At 37.5% G+C, this 19641-nt stretch overlaps 1 protein-coding gene across 1 annotated transcript in view; it reads left to right on the forward strand.

Annotated features, from left to right (window-relative positions):
- LOC139981622 (sodium/glucose cotransporter 4-like) overlaps positions 1-19641 on the forward strand; it is a 50658-nt gene that overhangs the window by 4906 nt on the left and 26111 nt on the right. The window contains exons 2-5 of the mRNA XM_071994149.1: positions 5884-6060; positions 7176-7235; positions 8131-8235; positions 13586-13691. Coding sequence (XP_071850250.1) covers positions 5884-6060; positions 7176-7235; positions 8131-8235; positions 13586-13691 — 448 coding nt within the window. The remainder of the gene's footprint in view (positions 1-5883; positions 6061-7175; positions 7236-8130; positions 8236-13585; positions 13692-19641) is intronic.

Genomic DNA, 19641 nt, shown 5'->3' on the forward strand with positions numbered 1-19641 from the left:
GTTCGTCGTATTGATTTCATACTAAAGAACATGTAACGAGACTTCGTATAGTTTAAACCTTTCCGACACTGAACTTCTTTACAATTTTGTGCTGTTATAATTAACTGGTATTTCTTCGGTACCGCGGTATTCCTCCTTTCCTCCTTTCTACGTATAGGTTATATTCAGCAAATCCTCCCCACCCCCACCCAGTGGCGGAGCGTCCATACAGTCAGGGGGCGGATGCCCCCCCCCCCCCCTGACGGACTCAAATGGACTGCTGGCGCCCTTTTCAGCTCTTTACCACTTATTACTTATTCGCGATTATTGACTTTTTTATTGCGCTCTCATCTACCTATTGACATTTGTCACATTTTGTTGGTGTAATTTGGCGATGACACCTATTTATTCTTCGTTTATCTGCAAATTAGCCAGGCCCGGAAAGGGTCATTTCCGGCGATCTAGGGGGTACCTTTACTCAAAAAAAATTCTGTACGCTACGCGCCAACCTGTGGTGGCGCTCCGCTTAGATAGTGTCGTAAGCGCCCCTACAGACCATTCCCGCCCCTCCTGACCAATACCCCTAGCTCCGCCACTGCCCACACCCCTCCCCATCAAAATTTACCCGCGTTCTCGTATTCAGCAAATTACAGAGAGCACTCATGAAAAACTTGATCTTCGAAGGAATCTTCAAGAAAATTACTCTTTTAGCCAATGAATGAGAACATATAGGCCTATATATACTATATACACGCTGCCTGGTGAAATTAATCACTTTATAACTTTGAAACTGCCCATGGGTTGGATAAGTTGCCAACTTTACTTTACGGGATGTGAAGTTATCAATAGCCCCTCCCCCAAATGATTGAAGTATATATAGCTGTTGTTAGTGCATCTCAAAATTTGAAGAAACTTGGACGAACATTTTCTAACTACAAAAAAAAAAACTTTTTTAAAATGTTCATCTATGACATCACTCCTGTTTCCTTGAAGTTCACGGGAAAACGATACACGGGAATTGTATGCAAATTTTACAACTTAGGCTGCTAAGAATTCGTTATATTCAAACCAAAAAATTTCCCCTGGGTTATCCCTTTGAGTGTTAACAAGCATGCAGCTCAAGTTGTATGCTATCGTATCATAATTACGCGTGAAGTAAAAATGTTTCCCTAAAAGCTCGACTATGGTATTAAAGTCTCATCCAAGCGCCATTTAACAGCTATAAAATCTACTTCATATATAAGAGATCGTTAAGTCTTGTTTGTATTTTACAACTATACTTATATAATTGACCTTTGATACGAGTGTAAATGTCTCATCAATTGTCATTTATTTGTCTGCCACCTCTCGAGGATAAATCAATATTAGAGGATCGTGAAAAACATAAAAAAACATAATACCCACCACGCACTTGATCAAGAAAATTACCAACCACTCCTATAATAATGCTCATAATATGCTTGTGTATCGCAAACTGGTATACATCTATAGGCAGTAAGTATAGGCCTGATTATATACATATATAGGATAGGACTATTTACCTGTCGGTTTACAAGATAAGCATATAGAGTCATAATACATATATCATTCGTTCGTGCATATAAAGGTTACGTGCAATTTGAAGAATCAACAACTGATGTGCGTCATTATAACAGACTGAAATAATTTAACATCCGTTTTTCTGCCACTTCATGCATTTTCGTAGTCAATTTCAAACAAGCGAGGCTGTATAGGCCTACCGGTAATTGATTGAACCATAGACAACCATCCTTCCAGGTTTTTTTTTTCACCAAACGTATAAAAGAGTAAATAATGAATTACACCAGTAGCCGGTTTTGCATGATACCCTCTCCTGCAGGGAGCAGATACTTTCCTATAGTATCGTATGTAAACTTTACATGTAAATGTAATCATTGTAAAGTGGAAGTTTTACCAATTAAATTATCTTCGTTATATTTGCTATACGTGCTTTTCCCCAAAAAATCGTACCCCCGGGTACCTCCAAAGGCGATTTGTAGTGTTAAAAATAATACTCAAACAAAAAAAAACTTCATATGTCTTAATTAAAAACATAGATATCTTACAGACTAAGCCCGAAAATTCTTGAACATAAAGTTACTTCAAGTTGCAAAATATAACACCAGATTGCATCTAAGGACCCTTAATTAATCCAACATTTCTCAAAGGGGAGGACCCTGAGACCCCTCCCACAGGACGGCATTCACAAATAGACATCGTGCCCCCTAATTAAGTGTTTTGCCACCCCCCCCCCCAACCTGTGTCCCCAAGATTGAAATGTCTGGCGACGCCACTGACCATCGACAATATGCTTCATTATTACCACCCAAAAGTTGCATGAATTGGTATATCTATATCTGCATGCGTGTATAGTGTATATAGATGTGTGTATGTGGATGTGTAGAAGGCGGACGAGGTAAAGGAAGGCATGTTGTGGTATGGTATAGAATTGCCTTGATGCCATCATAAACTCTGCTATTGCCAGATTCATTCACAAATGGTACCTCCAAAGTTGAAAAAAAACCCATATCTTTCAGGATATGGTTTGACCTATAACGATACAGAAATCATCTTCAGTCACGTACCGGAATCTCCCTTTATTCCCACCTATCCTGAACTAAGAGAGATGGTATCGATTCTTACAAACTTCCTGATCTCACGTAGCTTATATATGGTAATGCGGTTCGCACCCATTCGAATCATGTCGCGACCCATGTAGCTTTAGAACCATTTGGTCTAAATAACTCCTATTTAGGAAAGTTTAGCTTCCCAGAGGCAGTGAAATACGGGCTAACAGTCATTATTTGCCTACGTCATACATGTCTTAACCACATGTAGATACGTCCTTCATCCTTGTAACCAGGGAGCTGCTACTCTAGTATAGCAGCTTCCTGTTGTTACTAAACAACGAATGAGTCGTTTAACACTAAATCATTTATCATCTTCTCAAACATATAAAACATTCTCCAATCTATAAATGTATGCAGGGAATGTTTGCATTTCAAGGCGGTCGCCAGAAAGCTATAAACTGTATCATGTTATAGAGCAACTGGGTAACCTAGAGATAACACCAGTACACAGCCCTTATAGTTTGACGTTTGCAATTTACATTCCCGTAAGCCGTCATATATAGGCCTATATAGTTATACTATATATAGTCATGGTTAACTCTGCGTTCTACATGCATGTCGGGTGGTCGCCCAAATTCGAAATCGCATCAGGAATGATGAAATAAGCTTCAAGAGCTGCAAATGAAACAAATTAAACTATGAAATTTTGTGGGACACAAAATAGTTTCTGTATAGGATTATACGTTTAGTAGCTTTGCTTATTGGGAAAGGATACCCATATCCTATGTCTGTTACTAAGAATGAGGGGTCTTCGATTTTGTGTGAATATTACATAGCTTGGTCAGAAAAAACACAAACTTTAAGGGAAATTCCGGTGACTGAAGGGTCTTGATGAACTAAAATGTCGGTAATTTTCTGCATAATTAGGTCCAAGCCACATCCGCATAGCATTTTGTATATGGCGAATATGAAGTTTTCAAATTTTGTGATATTTTGTGAAGCATCTGGCAACATCAGCCAAATGACGTCATCACGGCAATTCAGTTGAAAATATACTTCTCTCTCTCTCTGTAATATTCAACTCACTTACGCAAAGAAGAAAACCAATATTTCTGATTTTTTTTGTGACATAAAATTGAAGAAGTTGTAATAACTGAAAACATTGAAGTAAACAAAGGTATATCCAAATGTACCACATTTCAAGGATAAATCAACAAGAACATTATACCAGGAAGGTAAAACTTTAGAGGAACAATTGCCGTGACGTGACGACATCACATACACCTATTGTCTGACTGATCGACTCCCTGGAGGAATCATATTTTATGCCAAACAAAAAAGGTTACACTATAATGAACCAAAACACGCACTAGGGGCAACGTACTTAGATGTGGTTTTCAACTAACAATATCCCTGTTAGTAAAAATCCAAGGCAAAGTGAGACTTGCAAAAGATGTGTAACTTTTCAGCTGACGCCCATTGCTATGGAATATACGTAATCTACACATGTTATGTTATACACTGAACAGTGTTTCGTTACTGATACACCATTTCTTCACTATAATAATCCGTGTTATTTAACAGGGGACCGTGGTGCGGTATATGCTTAGAACTTGACTGAACACTTCAGCCTCTGTTGAAAGTTTGAGACTCGTGTTGACTTTATTCTTACCGGCCTCATCAATCCTTAATCACGCCCATCATGCACCCACTGACCTTACTGTTTTACGGCATGTAAAACACTGTTTATATACTATAAACATATATATGCGAATATATATATATATATATATATATATATATATATATATATTTATATATAATATATATATATAAATATATATATATATATATATATATATATATATATATATAGGACTATATATATAGGACTATATATAGGACTATATATATAGGACTATATATAGGACTATATATATATATATATATATACTGTGGAGCAAAAACCTACTAAACAGCCCTGCACATTGGGCTTGAAATAAGAAATTATTGTAAAATAAGGACAACAATTAAATGAATAAAGAAAGGCCTACCCCTATAGTAATTGAGACTACACTATACCCCCCCCCCCACCCTTACTCACTCCTAACTCGGCCAGATAAAACATGGAGGACACACAGTTTCAGGTTTACATCATTATTACATCACGATATAACTAAGGCAAATATACAACCAGCTGATTCAACATTGAGGAAGAGCGAATATTCTTCGTATATGTCGTGCACAATGTGATACATAAGAGTTTCTACACAGTGGAAAGTCGGTATAATGTTAAATACGAAATATGATAGAATGAACGGGTTGTGTCTATTATTATGAGTGAGGAAGTTATACCAGCTATTCTTGAAGGAAGACCTTGATTTTGTAAATCACTATTCTCTCTAAATTTAAGGGTTCTAAAAAAGAAATGGCTCAAACGTGACTTATCAAAAGTACTGGAGCCAGTGAACCTCCAAGGATATTCTCCTTATATGGAATACACTGGGGGTGGTTGTTAATACATATTAATGGTTCAATATGAGTGGCCATTATCTGGCATTCTAGCATATTGAAAGGCAATTCTGATGAACGTCAAATACACATTTGTCTGGGTATCATTATTGGTACATAAATTTGCAATACATTTACAAAAATATAAATTTGAAGTCGCCAAAAAAATATCGATTTTTATGTTGCTCTTCAGCAGCTGAGTTAGAATATTGAAGAAACTAAAGTTACATTGCTGAATTTCTGAATTGGCACGGTATGTATCACGTGGTTAATATTTGGCGCTATCGAAATGTATATACTAGGAAGTGGCGATAGAGAGAGAGAGGGGGGGGGGGGTCACGTGTAGAAGCAGTGGGGTGGGGTGTAACGTAGGTTCTGCTTTAATAACTTCTTGGGGAGTTTGTTGCTATACAAAAATACATCTTTGTGTAAAGTAATTTTGTGTTTTTCCTTTTCATAAGATGACTGTTTCTAGATACAAATGGTGTGTGCCATAGTAATGTTTGTAAGATGATGATGACGATGATGATGATGATGATGATGGTGATGGTGATGATGGTGATGATGATGATGATGATGATGATGATGATGATGATGATGATGATGATGATGATGATGATGATGATGATGATGATGATGATGATGATGATGATGATGATGATGATGATGATGATGATGATGATGATGATGATGATGATGATGATGATGATGATGATGATGATGATGGCGGTTTTTTTTTATATTTGCAGATTGTATATAAAATTATATAATAACAATTATGATAATTATTTTATTTTCGAAACAGGCTTCCTTCAGATCTTCACGGTCGACCCTAAAAGGGTACTTCTTGGCCGGTGGCAATATGGTATGGTGGCCTGTAGGTGCCTCTCTCTTTGCAAGTAACATCGGAAGTGAACATTTCATTGGTCTAGCTGGATCTGGTGCTGCTGGTGGAATAGCTGTTGGAGCTTTCGAACTCAACGTAAGAGAGGATTTTTATCAATGATTCCTATGCTTATAAAATTTAATTTGAAGTAACTGCATGTTTAATAATAATAATAATAATCAGCAGTTATTTTTACGACGCTGAAGCGACAAATGTGGGAGAAACCCGCAAAGGCTTATGGATATTACCACTTATACTTTAAACTCAAATTTGGAACCCAGTTTTCAATTTAGAAAGTCATTTCAGATGGGGAAAACCGTAGATTGCTCTTGGAGGAAAAACCCACCTTACTATGACCCGGCTGGGAATCGAACCCGGAACCTCCCGATTGCTAAGCAAATTGCTTCAAATGCCATCGCCATTATGTTGTCTTTTTAATAAATGAACTAAGTTCATGCTAAAGTACATAGGCTATGTGTTATTATCTGTAAACGCTATTGTGTTACTGTAACACTGTGTACGATGCAATCTGTAACCTGTAACACACTATGTGTTACTATCTGTAACTAGATGTTCTACAAAGGTATATGCTAACAGATGGGGGAAGAAAATAAAAATATTCTACACGGTTTGGGGGGATGCGGCAATTGGGCCCGGGGAAAACATGAATGGGGCTGGGAATATGGGATGTGTTTTAGTTATTTCAAAATATACTAATATGAAGGAAAGGACGAGTGCAAATGGAGGGGGGGGGGGTGGGCGGTGACATCATCGCCTCTGATGTTCGACAGTGGTTATCGACGCCTCTGTATGCGTAACCGCGTATAACCGAGACTGATGCAAGCAACACTGGGTTGAAGAAGATTTGGGGTATTAACATTACATGACGCGAGATGCCAAAGATAAAGGCTAAATGTGTATACGAATTGAAATGGTGCACATGATTTTGTACTTCTATATTCCGTCCCTAACACAGGGCTGGTAAAGTGACTAAGTGGAAAGGAAAGGTTGTATATATATATATATATATATATATATATATATATATATATAAAGTCATGAGATATGTAAAGATATTTTTCTCAACACTTCCAATATTAAAACATAACTTTCTACTCGTATAGCCTCTCGAAACAATGGCTTCCTCTGAGTTTCATTTAAAGTTATTTATTTGTTTCATGATATATCTACTCGTCTTTACATTGCTACAGGCTATGGTGGTGCTTATTTTGCTCGGATGGTACTTTCTCCCTGTTTACCTGTCTTCCAAGGTAAGAGTTTGAATGTTTGACTTATGCTCTCTCGGATCTAACCTTGATTATCCTTGAACTCGCGAAACCAGACTGACCCAACTTTTTAAAGTAAAATTTTATCCACATAAAACCACATGAAATAAATCATCTATTCCTGCCATTTCCCTATCCTTCTGCTCCCCCCCCCCCCCCCAAACCACACTCCGCCAATGACCCTCCCTTGAACGACCTCCGGATTACGCGGTCATCATCAAACACCGCAAGGTTATCTCAGTGACCCAAGAGATTTGATTACGTGCGTGTTCACATGCAGCTTGTTTGTTATACAATCGATCCAACAAGCGAGTCATCAACGATACATTTTTCTCTTTTCCTCAGAAAACGATCGAGACGTCAGATACATTTAGAGACCATTCACGGAATATCTGTTGTACATTACTAACGCACATGAACTCCCCCCCCCCCGTCCCCTCCCCCGTCCCCTACCCTCAATTTTTTCAGATTGCTACACAAATGTTAAATTTTGGAAATGATAGCACCATTTGTGACACACCCCCCTCCCCCATCCCCATACCCATCCCCACCAGCCTTCCTCCCTCTAGAAAACTAAATCGAACTCTGGGCTGCGGGCCTTCTAAGGAGTAAAAGAATGACTCTATAAGCTCCTAGAGAGCTAATGTTATTTGGGAGCTTACCATCATGGTCAAGAGAGCATTCCTAACCCGCTCGTGATCGGGTCTGTCGACGAGCGTGTTATCCCATGAGAACACAGTGACAGTCGCAGGTGGTTGCGACTATACCGGAGACACTGTAATGTTACCACACTGTGCATCTACATCATTGGGTCAATGTTGATCTCATTTATTCAGGATACATTGAAGTCAAATCTATGTTTGTTTGTCCTCGTATATAGGTCTATACAATGCCCGAGTATCTCAGAAAACGCTATGGAGGACAACGTATCAGAGTCTATCTGGCCGTTCTCGCTCTTATACTCTCTGTGCTGACAAAGATATCAGTAAGTATAGATACGATAAAAAAAAAATTAAATATCTTTGATAATGTTTTCTTTTCATGGAGAGCAGTTTGCAGTTAGCACTTTTTGGTTTGGTTAATTTTATCAGAAAAAACAACAACAAAAACATTTAAACCCAGGTTTACAGTCCTGAGAAAAAAATGTCACTTATATGAGCCCCGAGATTGTAAAGGTATCACGCGTATTGCATGCATTCGAATACGTAGGATTATATTGTTCTGATAATAGCGATACAAGGGGTATGATGTCTTCATTACGTCATTAATGACGACATTTTTTACATGTAGTGTCCCTCGGTAGTATGCACTCCGTGGACAAGTGTTTAAGATGCTTACAGGTATATATAGGCCTATATATAGGGCCTACTCCACCATAAGACACCTTCTGAGAAGTGTTCCTGTCAAGCCCTATCGTGTAGACTCCATATACCATACCTGTACACATGTGTAACAAGCGTCTACTGATTTATGTTTCATAACAATGTAAGTAACGGGTGTGCCGTCGATCAGATAACGGTTATATTGTCATCATAAAATAACCATCACTAGCCTCAAAAGTAATCGATTGTAGTTTACGATATGCAAAGCAATGAAAGCTGTAGTAAACGGGACTATAAAATGCCGTGACTTTGAAAACCAGCACCGAACATGACATGTATGTCCTTTGTAATATATATATATATATATATATATATATATATATATATATATATATATATATATATATATACAGACTGGTTAAATACACATAATACTATCCACATACATTCTTAGTCATTATATCTATATATATTTGTGTGTGTGTTAAAGGCTAGTGGTGACAAAGGAAGGGGTGTGGCTTGTGGAAGGGGATAGGTGGGGAGTGAGGGGAGGGCAAAAAGTAGTTGGTTAGACCTTAAGGCTTATGTTTCAATTTTGTTTCAATTTGTTTCATATTGTTTCAATTTGTGTCAATATGTTTAAATTTTGGTTTGGTCTTAACCATCATTGGAAGATTTTTTTTCTTTGCACGAGAGCTATAAATTTGGTTCCCACTAAATTTGAGATTAATGCATGTCTGTATAGTAAATTTATAAATATTATAATTTTGAACCCGCAAAAACCTACAAGTATAAACCTATATGATAAAAACGTAATGACGTGAGGGTTATAGTATTGGCCTATTGGGCATCACGTGACACAAGTCTCGATAACGGCATACTCATGAGTGATTGTGATTAACGAGCTACATGTGTCAAAGGTCAAAACATGTCTTTCTTTTATGTTCAGCTCTGAGCTTTACCTATATCAGATATATATGTATATGTTCCCCCTACCAAGGGCAAAACGATTTTAATATTACCAGAGTTTATAGGCTATATAGTTTCGAAACAGGAACAAGTATGTACAAAGAAACTGTTACTGAGTCATGCGACATATACGCAACATTTAACTTCATGGTAGGAGGAAGGAGGATGGGTTGCAGGGGGGGGGGGAGGGGTAATTTTTCTTGATCCAATTGTGCAAGTTATCTGGACACTGTATACGTAAGGTCCCATAGGAATATTACACTGTTAGTTTCATTTCTCTGTCCGTTTACAACGGTGGGCTATTTTAGTGTAGGAATCTTAGATTCAGAAGTGTTTTGCCTTCCGTCTCTCCCCCCCCCCCCCCCTGTGCTTACATACCCATTCCCAATGACATTGTCTAATTTGATAAAAATTAAAAAAAACTGTCAGCTAACAGAAATGAACTTGCCCACTACTAAAACTCTTTTGCTTGAAATAAACTAGCCCGGGATAAAGAAAACAATTACCGGTTAATGGCAAACCACTGTTCATCAACACGCCCTCCCTCCCCCCTCCTCTCCCCTCTCCTCTCCCCTTCTGTGGTATAATGGAACGTATATCCTCCCCAAAAAACACAGAAAGATCTGTTACACCAAGTTGCTTCATTGTCCTGTATGGAGCTTCATACAGTCATCATATACTCATCAATTAAATGGTGTGAAGACTCGCGCAAAAAGATACGTCTAATGCCGGTAATCTGAACTAGTTTCGAATGAGGTGTAATAGAAGTGTTACACACCACCATCGATCCCAGAAAATGCACACACAACTTGCTACCGTCGGTAATTAGACACTAGTGGACCTTAGTACAAACAGCTGCGGTCAATACCCACAACACAGTGTACATAGCAGCGATGGACATCTCAGGTCTAGATCAAAGATAACAAGGTATCACGTTTCATTACTGTCTGCATTTTGTAGCGACAGGAGAAAAACTTCACTTGCAAACAACGGAAAGTTAACATTCTCAGATGTCCGCACGCGGTTTGGGGCGACTCTTCAATGCCTTGAACTCTCTCTGAGTCCCTTGTCGAAAATCATTCCTTGTGGGAATTCGTTTCAAGTGTAGAGGTTCTTTGTGGAGTGAAGGAAAGCAAATAGCAAACACATTGTAAATTTATTTTACGGTGACCTGTTGTCTGTAGTGGTGAATAGCTGGATTATCAATGACGTCACAATGTTTGCAAGGTCAAGAGATGGGTTTTGACTTAAACTGATTTCCATTTTTCTTCAAATATAACAAAATGATTTGTACGTGTATGTACCAGCATTCGAACGCGACGGTACTTGAAATGAGGAGGGGGTTTTTTGTGGAAGAAGGAAAACCAAATAACTGCTGAATTATCAATGACGTCATAATGTTTGCAAGGTCAAGAGATGGGTTTTGACTTAAGGCAGCATTTTGCGTTTAGTCGCCGTTTTCTACTTTTTTTGACATATCCATCGAGTTTTTTACATATATCAATCACAAGACAGCAAACTAAGATATTAGCCAAGTTTTTCCCTGTAAAACAACGTTAATTTGCGAGTAATTAAGGATATTTGCAGATAATGAGAAAAGTGTCCTCGACAAATTCCACAGTTAAAATTGATCGCATACAGTTCCGCCAAACCCACTAGTTTGAATTCAACCAACCAGAGATGCAGATTTAGTTATGAGCCGTTGCTTAAAATAGATTCAAGACTTTGCGTTGGTACAACCAGGGAGATGTATTATGGAACTCCCTGGTACAACTGCCATATAGACTGTACACAAATCAAGCTTGGTGTTGGATTACGTATTGGTCAATGACGTTCGTAGTGTTTAAATATTCATATTATGGGCGAGGTTTATTGGGTTCTAACGGTAAATATCTTGGAGAAAAACAAAGTTGAAAGTTGCAAATTTTTCGACTTTTATGCCACCATATGAAGTAAGATTTAAATAGATAAGCTAGTTATGTATGTCGTTATGGCATAGTGGAGTCAGTGAGGTTGAGAAAAATCATAGAAAAGGACGCAAAATGCTGCTTTAAGAACCCGTTTATGCAGATAATATTTCAGTTGAGAAAACAGTTGAGAAATTTGCATCAGATTGCAATCGTCGGATACCTCTCGCCTTCTCTTATTAGGCTAACTTAAACATTTAATAGCTACAGTTGTATCAAAGACAATTACTGGCTATAGTTATATCAAAGACATTTCAGGCCTATCTTTGTATCTATAAGTATCAGAAGTTGAAACGTAAGACTACTCTGTACGTGTACCTTGCTAATTTTAAATACATTATGTAGTATTGAATTAGACATTTAATAGCTACAGTTGTATCAAAGACAATTACTGGCTATATTTGTATCAAAGACATTTCAGGCCTATCTTTGTATCTATAAGTATCAGAAGTTGAAACGTAAGACTACTCTGTACATGTACCTTGCTAATTTAAAATACATTATGTAGTATTGAATTACGTACTATTTTAACTCATTTGTTTTGGGGGTTTAAAAGTGATATTGAATGAGGTGTCTCAAGTTAGCAAGAGGCCAGGGAACCAGAATGAACACTCGTGAAGGGCCGTTTCCGGCCATCTGGGGGGTTTGTAAAACCAAAAATTTTCTTGTACGCTCCGCTCCAACCGATGGTGGCGCTCCGCTCAGATAGTCGTGCCTACAACTTTGAAAATCCATATCAATCGCAAAAAGTGCTCCCCCCCTTTCAAATTCGTGGCTACGTCGCTGGACTGCAGGGGATGGGGTGGGATGGGGGAGGGGGTATGTCGAGACCGGCTAGCTCTGTTGAGACCGAATGCAGTGACTGGCCGAGCAACGATTCGAAAATTACCGTCGAAAATACAAAAGCGGCAATTTGTTTCACTGTTACAACTGAGGACGGCTATTAGCCAGGAGTACGGTTTATATCTTCATAGTTGACTGGTTAATCCATCAGGGAGCTTGTAAATAGCAGCTCCCTGGTTAATAAATAAACCAACACAAATGGCATACATACCAAAATGACGAAATGGAGCAAACCCTTCAAACCCTTGTAGGATATCAGGCCCCGAAAGTTTTCAATGCATTGATTTTTATGAAACTGCAAAGCTCGCGTGATCAAAGGTCAAACTTGGCCAAATATACCCCCAAATGCTGGAATAATGAGAGCTGTCACTCCACGGATTGCCTCTACTTGTTATTGCAGTGCGCGTGCGCGCTACAATATTGGCATTACTGGACAAGTGAACGATACCTACATGACTGGACGTTGACACTTAAAATTTGTATATAGTCTCTGTACATTTTCAGTTTGCAGAGGCTAGCTGCGTAGCCAAATTATTATGAGCCTGTAACGGCGCTCACAAGCGCCCTCACTTTGTAGGTACCTACATGACTATACTCCCTGATGTGTGTAATTCGCCCAAAAAATAACACCATGAACAACCGATAAGTTCTTCCTAACATTACTGCAAGCACTCCACGCGCACTACAATACTGCGTATTTGCGGGCAAATGCAGTTCTATAGTTTGTTGTTATCACAGGTCATCCACGCAGCTGACCAAAATTTCCATTTGCGAAAGAAAAACATAAAAAACAGCCATGTGCATATTCGTTTAAATTTACAATAGTTCTTATTCAGGCTTCAATGCGGTACCTCCCACTTGTAGCCACGACGTTTTATGGTTACCATGCTTTTCAGTCTTCTTCTGCTGTTTTAAGGAAAAGTCTGCCTCCCCCCACCCCTCGATAAAGATGCTGAAATATCTGTCTTATTTTCAATTATTTCTTAAGATCCATCCGTTCTCAATGTTATAGTTCTTCTCTGTCTAATACCCTGTCCTCTTTTTCCTCAGCGCAATGATACTTCAGGTCCCTGGTAACCACAAGGTGTTGCTGTATTGATCAATTTCATTTCCATCCCCCACCTCGCCCCATCCCTCAACCCACCCCATCCCCCACCCACACCCAAAACTCTGTATAGCGACATTACCGTTTCTTACATTCTGATATTTTCCTAAATAATGTTTTCTCCCACAGGTCAATATGTTCGCTGGCGCTCTTTTTGTCCAACAAGCCTTGGGATGGAATTTATACTTCGCCATTATTTTGCTTTTGTCTATTACAGCAATTTATACGGTAATCGGTAAGTTCTCCAATTTAGCTTCGTAAAGGAAATATTCGATTTGGCAGCATCACTGGCATTACTAAAACCAGCAATCTGCGATTGAACTTTATATTTTGTTCTTCAACTGATAAGCATGAACAACTATAGCCTAGCCCCCCCCCCCCTCCCCGCTCCCTCCCCTTCTACCTCTTTACTTTACAGGGGTGAATAGCCGAACTAATTTACATATACAATAGTATAAAATAATCGTGGCAGAAGGAGTTATTATCAGCAACGTGTGAGATCGACTGACTCCTTAATTCACTTTCTGGGACAAGAAATTCGTAGAGACCATATAGTCCTAGTAACTTGAGTCAGATGTCGTCTGGTGAGAAATAAACGTCCTATATAAAGTATAAAATCAAACACCCGGGAGTTCATCACGTTTTTGGTTCCTTGCTTTAGCAAAAGGAACCTATGCAGTCAGGTTGGCGTGTGTGTGTGTGTGTGTGTGTGTGTGTGTGTGTGCGTGTACTCACCTTTGCATTAATTGTGGAACCAGTGACTGAAAACACAGCTAGAAATGTGGGACAGCAATAGCAATTGTGGGACCACTGCCTGGTCCCACAATTTACAACCTATAGAACCCTATTTTTCCATCTTCTGAGTGATCATCTTCATGAATATGCATGGTGCCAAAAATTCTGTATGTTTTCTCATTGTGTCTTTTTGTGTGGTAAAAACATAAAACACTCTAAAAACACACTAATTTTGATGAAGGGCTATTGTGAATAGCGCCCTCAATGGTATGGTCAGTGGTTAGGGAAAACACACATACTGTACTTACCTCCACAATAATATTGGGACCAGTAACTTGGTACAGTACTTTATATCTCACTTTATATCTCTCACTTTTACAGTTTTTGTTTTGTTTATTTGCCAGCTGATTAACTCTCATTAGTTTTAATGATCTTCTGCCAGGCCTGTACAGGATGTTCTTACTTCATATTTCAATGAAAGCAAATGTCATGACCAACCTCAGTGGACTATTTAGTAGTCCTACTGTACCTGTCATTGTAGCTTTTGGTATACACTACTGGCTTAAGAAGTACCACACTACAGTACTTTTACTCTCAATGTACCTGCAAGCTAGAAGCTGTTATTTTTCAAGGAATGTGTCAAAACAAGTGGGTATGTAGGCTTTTTTTGTTTTCATCAGTGTAATGCCAAATTAACCATTCAGTTCTTATAACTATATTGAACTTTGATACTGGTATTAGAGTTAGAATATAACCAGCAATTTCAACTTCAAAAAATATATATATGTACTGCATATATGTTTTGCTGTAAAACAATTTTGTCATGGATGTAGACTCGTTTCGGCTTAAAATAAATCATGAAAGCATGCATTATTAAAGGAGATCAAAGACTAGGCTCATGAATTTCTTGATTGGGGTATTTCACGGCCACTAGGTAAATATCGATGGTCATGACCTTACTTGCATTGTTCATGTGAACACCAAACGGATTTGAATTTCAGTAGAGTAGGGGTTTCGATGGAAAAATATGTCAATATAAGAATCAATTGTTAGCCATTCACACATATACTGGATATTTTGTCTTGTATCATCAAAATTTCATGAGAAAATTCACCAAAAATTACACATGTGTATCACAGAATAACAGTAAAGGACATATTGAAAATGATGATATCGAATGTTGTCCATTCAAAGAATCTTCAAGTTGAATTTTGCTTCTCATTTATGTGACATAGTGCAATTTTGATCATTATGGAGTAAGATGCTGGGGAACTTTCAATGTCTCTTCATAATCTGCTACAGAACATGTTTGGATTTTTGTTACCTCAATGAGTGGCCCTGTCCCCATCTTTTTTTTTGGGGGGGGGGCCTGGGTGGGGGAGACAGGGATCAACTTACTACTGAATCCATTTGTCCTATGTAAATGTAACCCTTTCAGAAATCAATTTCAATGATCTATGAACGAACAGATTGGAATTAAAACAAGAACTCCCCAAGTTCTTTCTTCAGCAGCATATATACAGTATATATATAGGGCACGGAAAAGTTGCCACTCATGACTTTGACTTTGGTAGCCGGGCAGATTTCCCCTCTGTCCAAGCTTAGTACGCGACTGTTTTTAACTCTTCCAAAACGCTGTAAAGGTTTCAGTTCTTTTGAATGTCAAAAGTCTAAAATGGTGTCAAAGGCAGTGCACTCCTACCCCAAATATAAGATCCATAAATATACTGTACACCCTTAGTTTCAGTGGTGAATACAGCTTTTAGTAAAGGAGGGTTCTCAGTGACTTTTAAAGAGGAGACCATCAGGAGACTGTCTGTTTTGTTAACTCTTGCTTTGCACATGGTGGTCTTGGGTCCAGGGGCCTGCACAGTTTCCCTGTAATAGAAGCTATATGGTTTAGTACAGATATTAGCACCATCCGTATATGACTCACCGCTATATATTCCCCTTAGATACCATGATGATCATGTAGTTAATCTATACAACCATCATGCATGTTAAATTACCTAATGATCATATAATCATATAATTGACCTCTTTATCCTATTTTCTTTCCCCTTCCCCCATTCTTTTCTTTTCCTCCTTTCCCATTTGTTTTCCTTTCCCATTTTGCTTCTTCCTTTTTTCTTTTCCCCTTTTTTAAGGGAGGGGGGGGTGGGGGACTCTCCAAACGCCACTCCCACCTGGATATGCACCCAATATATATATATATATATATATATATATATATATATATATATATACAGAAATGAAAATGTATCTTCTTATTTGTTATTAGTGGGGTACAGAGGTGATAAAGCATTTCGAGCGTCAACTCTTGTCAAAGTGCAAAACAATTATAATTCCACCAAACAACTACAGTACCTGTAGTAAACTCAATGGCATGTCTTTGCTTAGGGGCAAGTTCAAAGCATTACCGTGTGACAATCAGAAGGCTTTTTCAATATTCATATGGTTTTTTCACAAAGACTTAGTTATTTATTTATCAGCAATAAAATAATACAAAATAACTAGTTCTTGATAAACAGGTATAAAAATTAACTATGAATCATTGATCCATCTATCGTATTCGTATTTATGAAATATGATTAATAAATCATCCTTGTTACAGTGTGACGTAAAATGGACGAGTGTTTTTGCACAAACATGTATACCCAAAACTGTGAAGGTTTTAAACAGCTACCATATTGGAAACTCTTTTGTTGCTTTCTGCAATGTCTTATATGACACCTAATTTGTGAAAATTGTTTGGCAATTAATTTAAATATGCAATAAAATCTTACTCAATGTAACGTTACAGCGTGACCGTTACAGCGTGACAATTGAAATGTCAATGCAAAGTCGATGTATAGCGGCCCACTGTCATGTTTCAATGGTGCTTTGAAGGTACTTACAGTAGATCGTTCTGATGGTCACTACCATCAGTCTTTGATCTTAGATGTGGAAATTTGTTAAAAATACATTAATCATGAAATGAAAATTCAAATTAGCATAGCGTTACAGCGTGACACACAACAGGCAATTACAAAATTACGAATATTTTATAATGTGAATATATATAACATAAAAATGACTTGATTAAAAGATAACTTGACAATTTATGTTCCATAAACATATATCACATAGCATATCCGGAAATGTAGGTATATACAGTATCTGAGTTGAATGAAGAAGTTGGAATGGTGCCACCAGCTTTCAAAAAGGGTGTCAACTATAATTAATATGTGTTATATTTTCCCTGTCTCTATTGTTTCTCATTAGTCATTTAAGAAGGTGAGCTGATATCTCACATTTGAAAGCTAAATCACTTTAAAGGCAACCTCATTTTAAGTGGTTGGTTCCAGAGGGGGGGGGGGGGGGATGGTTCAATTATGTCTGGGAATAGGACACTACATTGCAAAAGTTTGTGTGTATATCAGCTGTAACGTCACGCTGTAGCAAAATTGTTACAGCGTACGCGACAGACTTTAATGAGTTATTAATGATGGCAAGTCAGATGAACTTAAAAATGTGCTTGTATTTAATGGTTATCGATGTCCTAGGTTTGGAAACAAACTTCATTGCAAATTTTTATTGTCTTGCAAAGGAATAATTAAAAAAACATCAAAATTTACCCTTACATCATGACTTTTTTTTCCCAAAATCTAATTACTGTAGGTCATTGAACAGTAATGAAATATATATGTTACAGAAATGTTAAGCCCATGGTTTGGATCTCTAGAGTTCAAACATCATGCATCAATTCAGGTTTATCATTTTTATCATGTATATAAATGTATTTAGTATAAACTTGACAACCATTATTTTTATTAATGTTGCAATTTAAATTAGGCAAATTTCAATATGTAAATGACATGAAAATAGTGTTCCTTTTGCAGATTAAGGAAATTTTGATTCTTAGCTTTAATTCGATACCAAATTTGTTACGATTAAACCTATTTGAAGTTTTGGGAGTCATGTCCTGTTTTGCTTAGAACTGCCCTTAGACTTGTTGCGGCTGACAAAATTCCTTAGTTATATATGCTAATTACATGAAATTGCACTTAATTAAGTCCATTCAACTCCCAAATTTCAAGTTAAGTACAGTATTGCTCGCTTCAAGCTAACTCCAAAGAGCTAGAATCGTCTTGTAGTACCTCCTACTCAATATACCTCCTTAAGAGAGGTATTGTAAATTTCATTTAAATGCACAGGCCAAAATTATGTCTAATTGTAATTATGAGGCAAGAATTTTCAGTTGGCAGCAATTAAAGTGCTTTCATTTATTCATTCACACCATGATGTAGTAGCTGAAGTTTGGTTCAATTGTGCGGCTTATATGTGTGTTTGGGGGAGGGGGGAATTTATGAAATGAGGTTTTGAAAGCTTTTTGATGGCCACTTGAGGTCAACAGAGGCTGTTCTGAAAATTCAGTAAATGCTCTCTCAAACTGGAAGTATGGTCAATGTTGTGAATAGTGGTAGTAGAAGCTGCTCATGGATATGGTATAGAAGAGCACCATGTTTTGCTTTAGTTTCATCCCACATGTTGTCACAGCTTGTATTAGACTATTCGATTGGAATAAAGGAAGTTAACCCTTATTTGAAAGGAAGAGAATGCCGTACAAGCACACATCATTTCTAACTTGATGTCCCAAACTTAAGTAATTGGAATGAAACTGATATTATTATTTCTATCAATAAGAATTTTCGATTGAAATTTAAAAACCAAGGAATTTTTAACTATAGCTTTCTCCTCATTGTGATTTCACGTCAAAAGATTTGATTAAGACACCTGTTCACATTTCTGTTTCTAATATGCAAAACCAAAAATAAGAACCTTTGAAGTGTACATAGACTATATAATGCAAGCTGTTGTGATACAAATTAAGACAAATTTGAGAATCAAAAAAAAAAAGACTTCACTATACAGTGTTTACTGTACCTGTTGCACACATGCAGTCACATGCTTCATACAACTGCCATACTTTACCATGAATATCACAGTATGCCTGCAGTTAATTGTGTAAAATTACCTGTATAAAGACATTTTTACCATATACTGCATACATGATACAACTAAATATAGTGGGCCTTAGATATTGCATGTACAGTAGTAGGCATATACTGTATATACTGGAATCCTCTTCTTCAGAAAAAAAGCCGATGTGAACCCCAAAGGTCAAATTGTCTGCCCTTCTTGGTAATTGTTTCTCTATGTTTGCATACCTTTAAGGTCACATTTTCTTGACTTTAGTGATAATCGGTCCTGTGGGAGAATCAAAAGTCACTGAGAGATTGTAGTTTACAGTTTACAGATTACAGTATGTGTATGGTGAGTAGAGAAGTGTAAAATATAACAATAAACTTAATTTTATTTACCCATGTTTTTTTTTTAGGGTTTTGTAGTTCCTATGTTTTCTGAATAGTTTTTCATTACAGTGTCTGTGGAGTATGCATACTGTACAT

Source organism: Apostichopus japonicus, chromosome 15 (genome assembly GCF_037975245.1).
Source record: "Apostichopus japonicus isolate 1M-3 chromosome 15, ASM3797524v1, whole genome shotgun sequence".
NCBI classification, from domain to species: Eukaryota; Metazoa; Echinodermata; class Holothuroidea; order Aspidochirotida; family Stichopodidae; genus Apostichopus; species Apostichopus japonicus.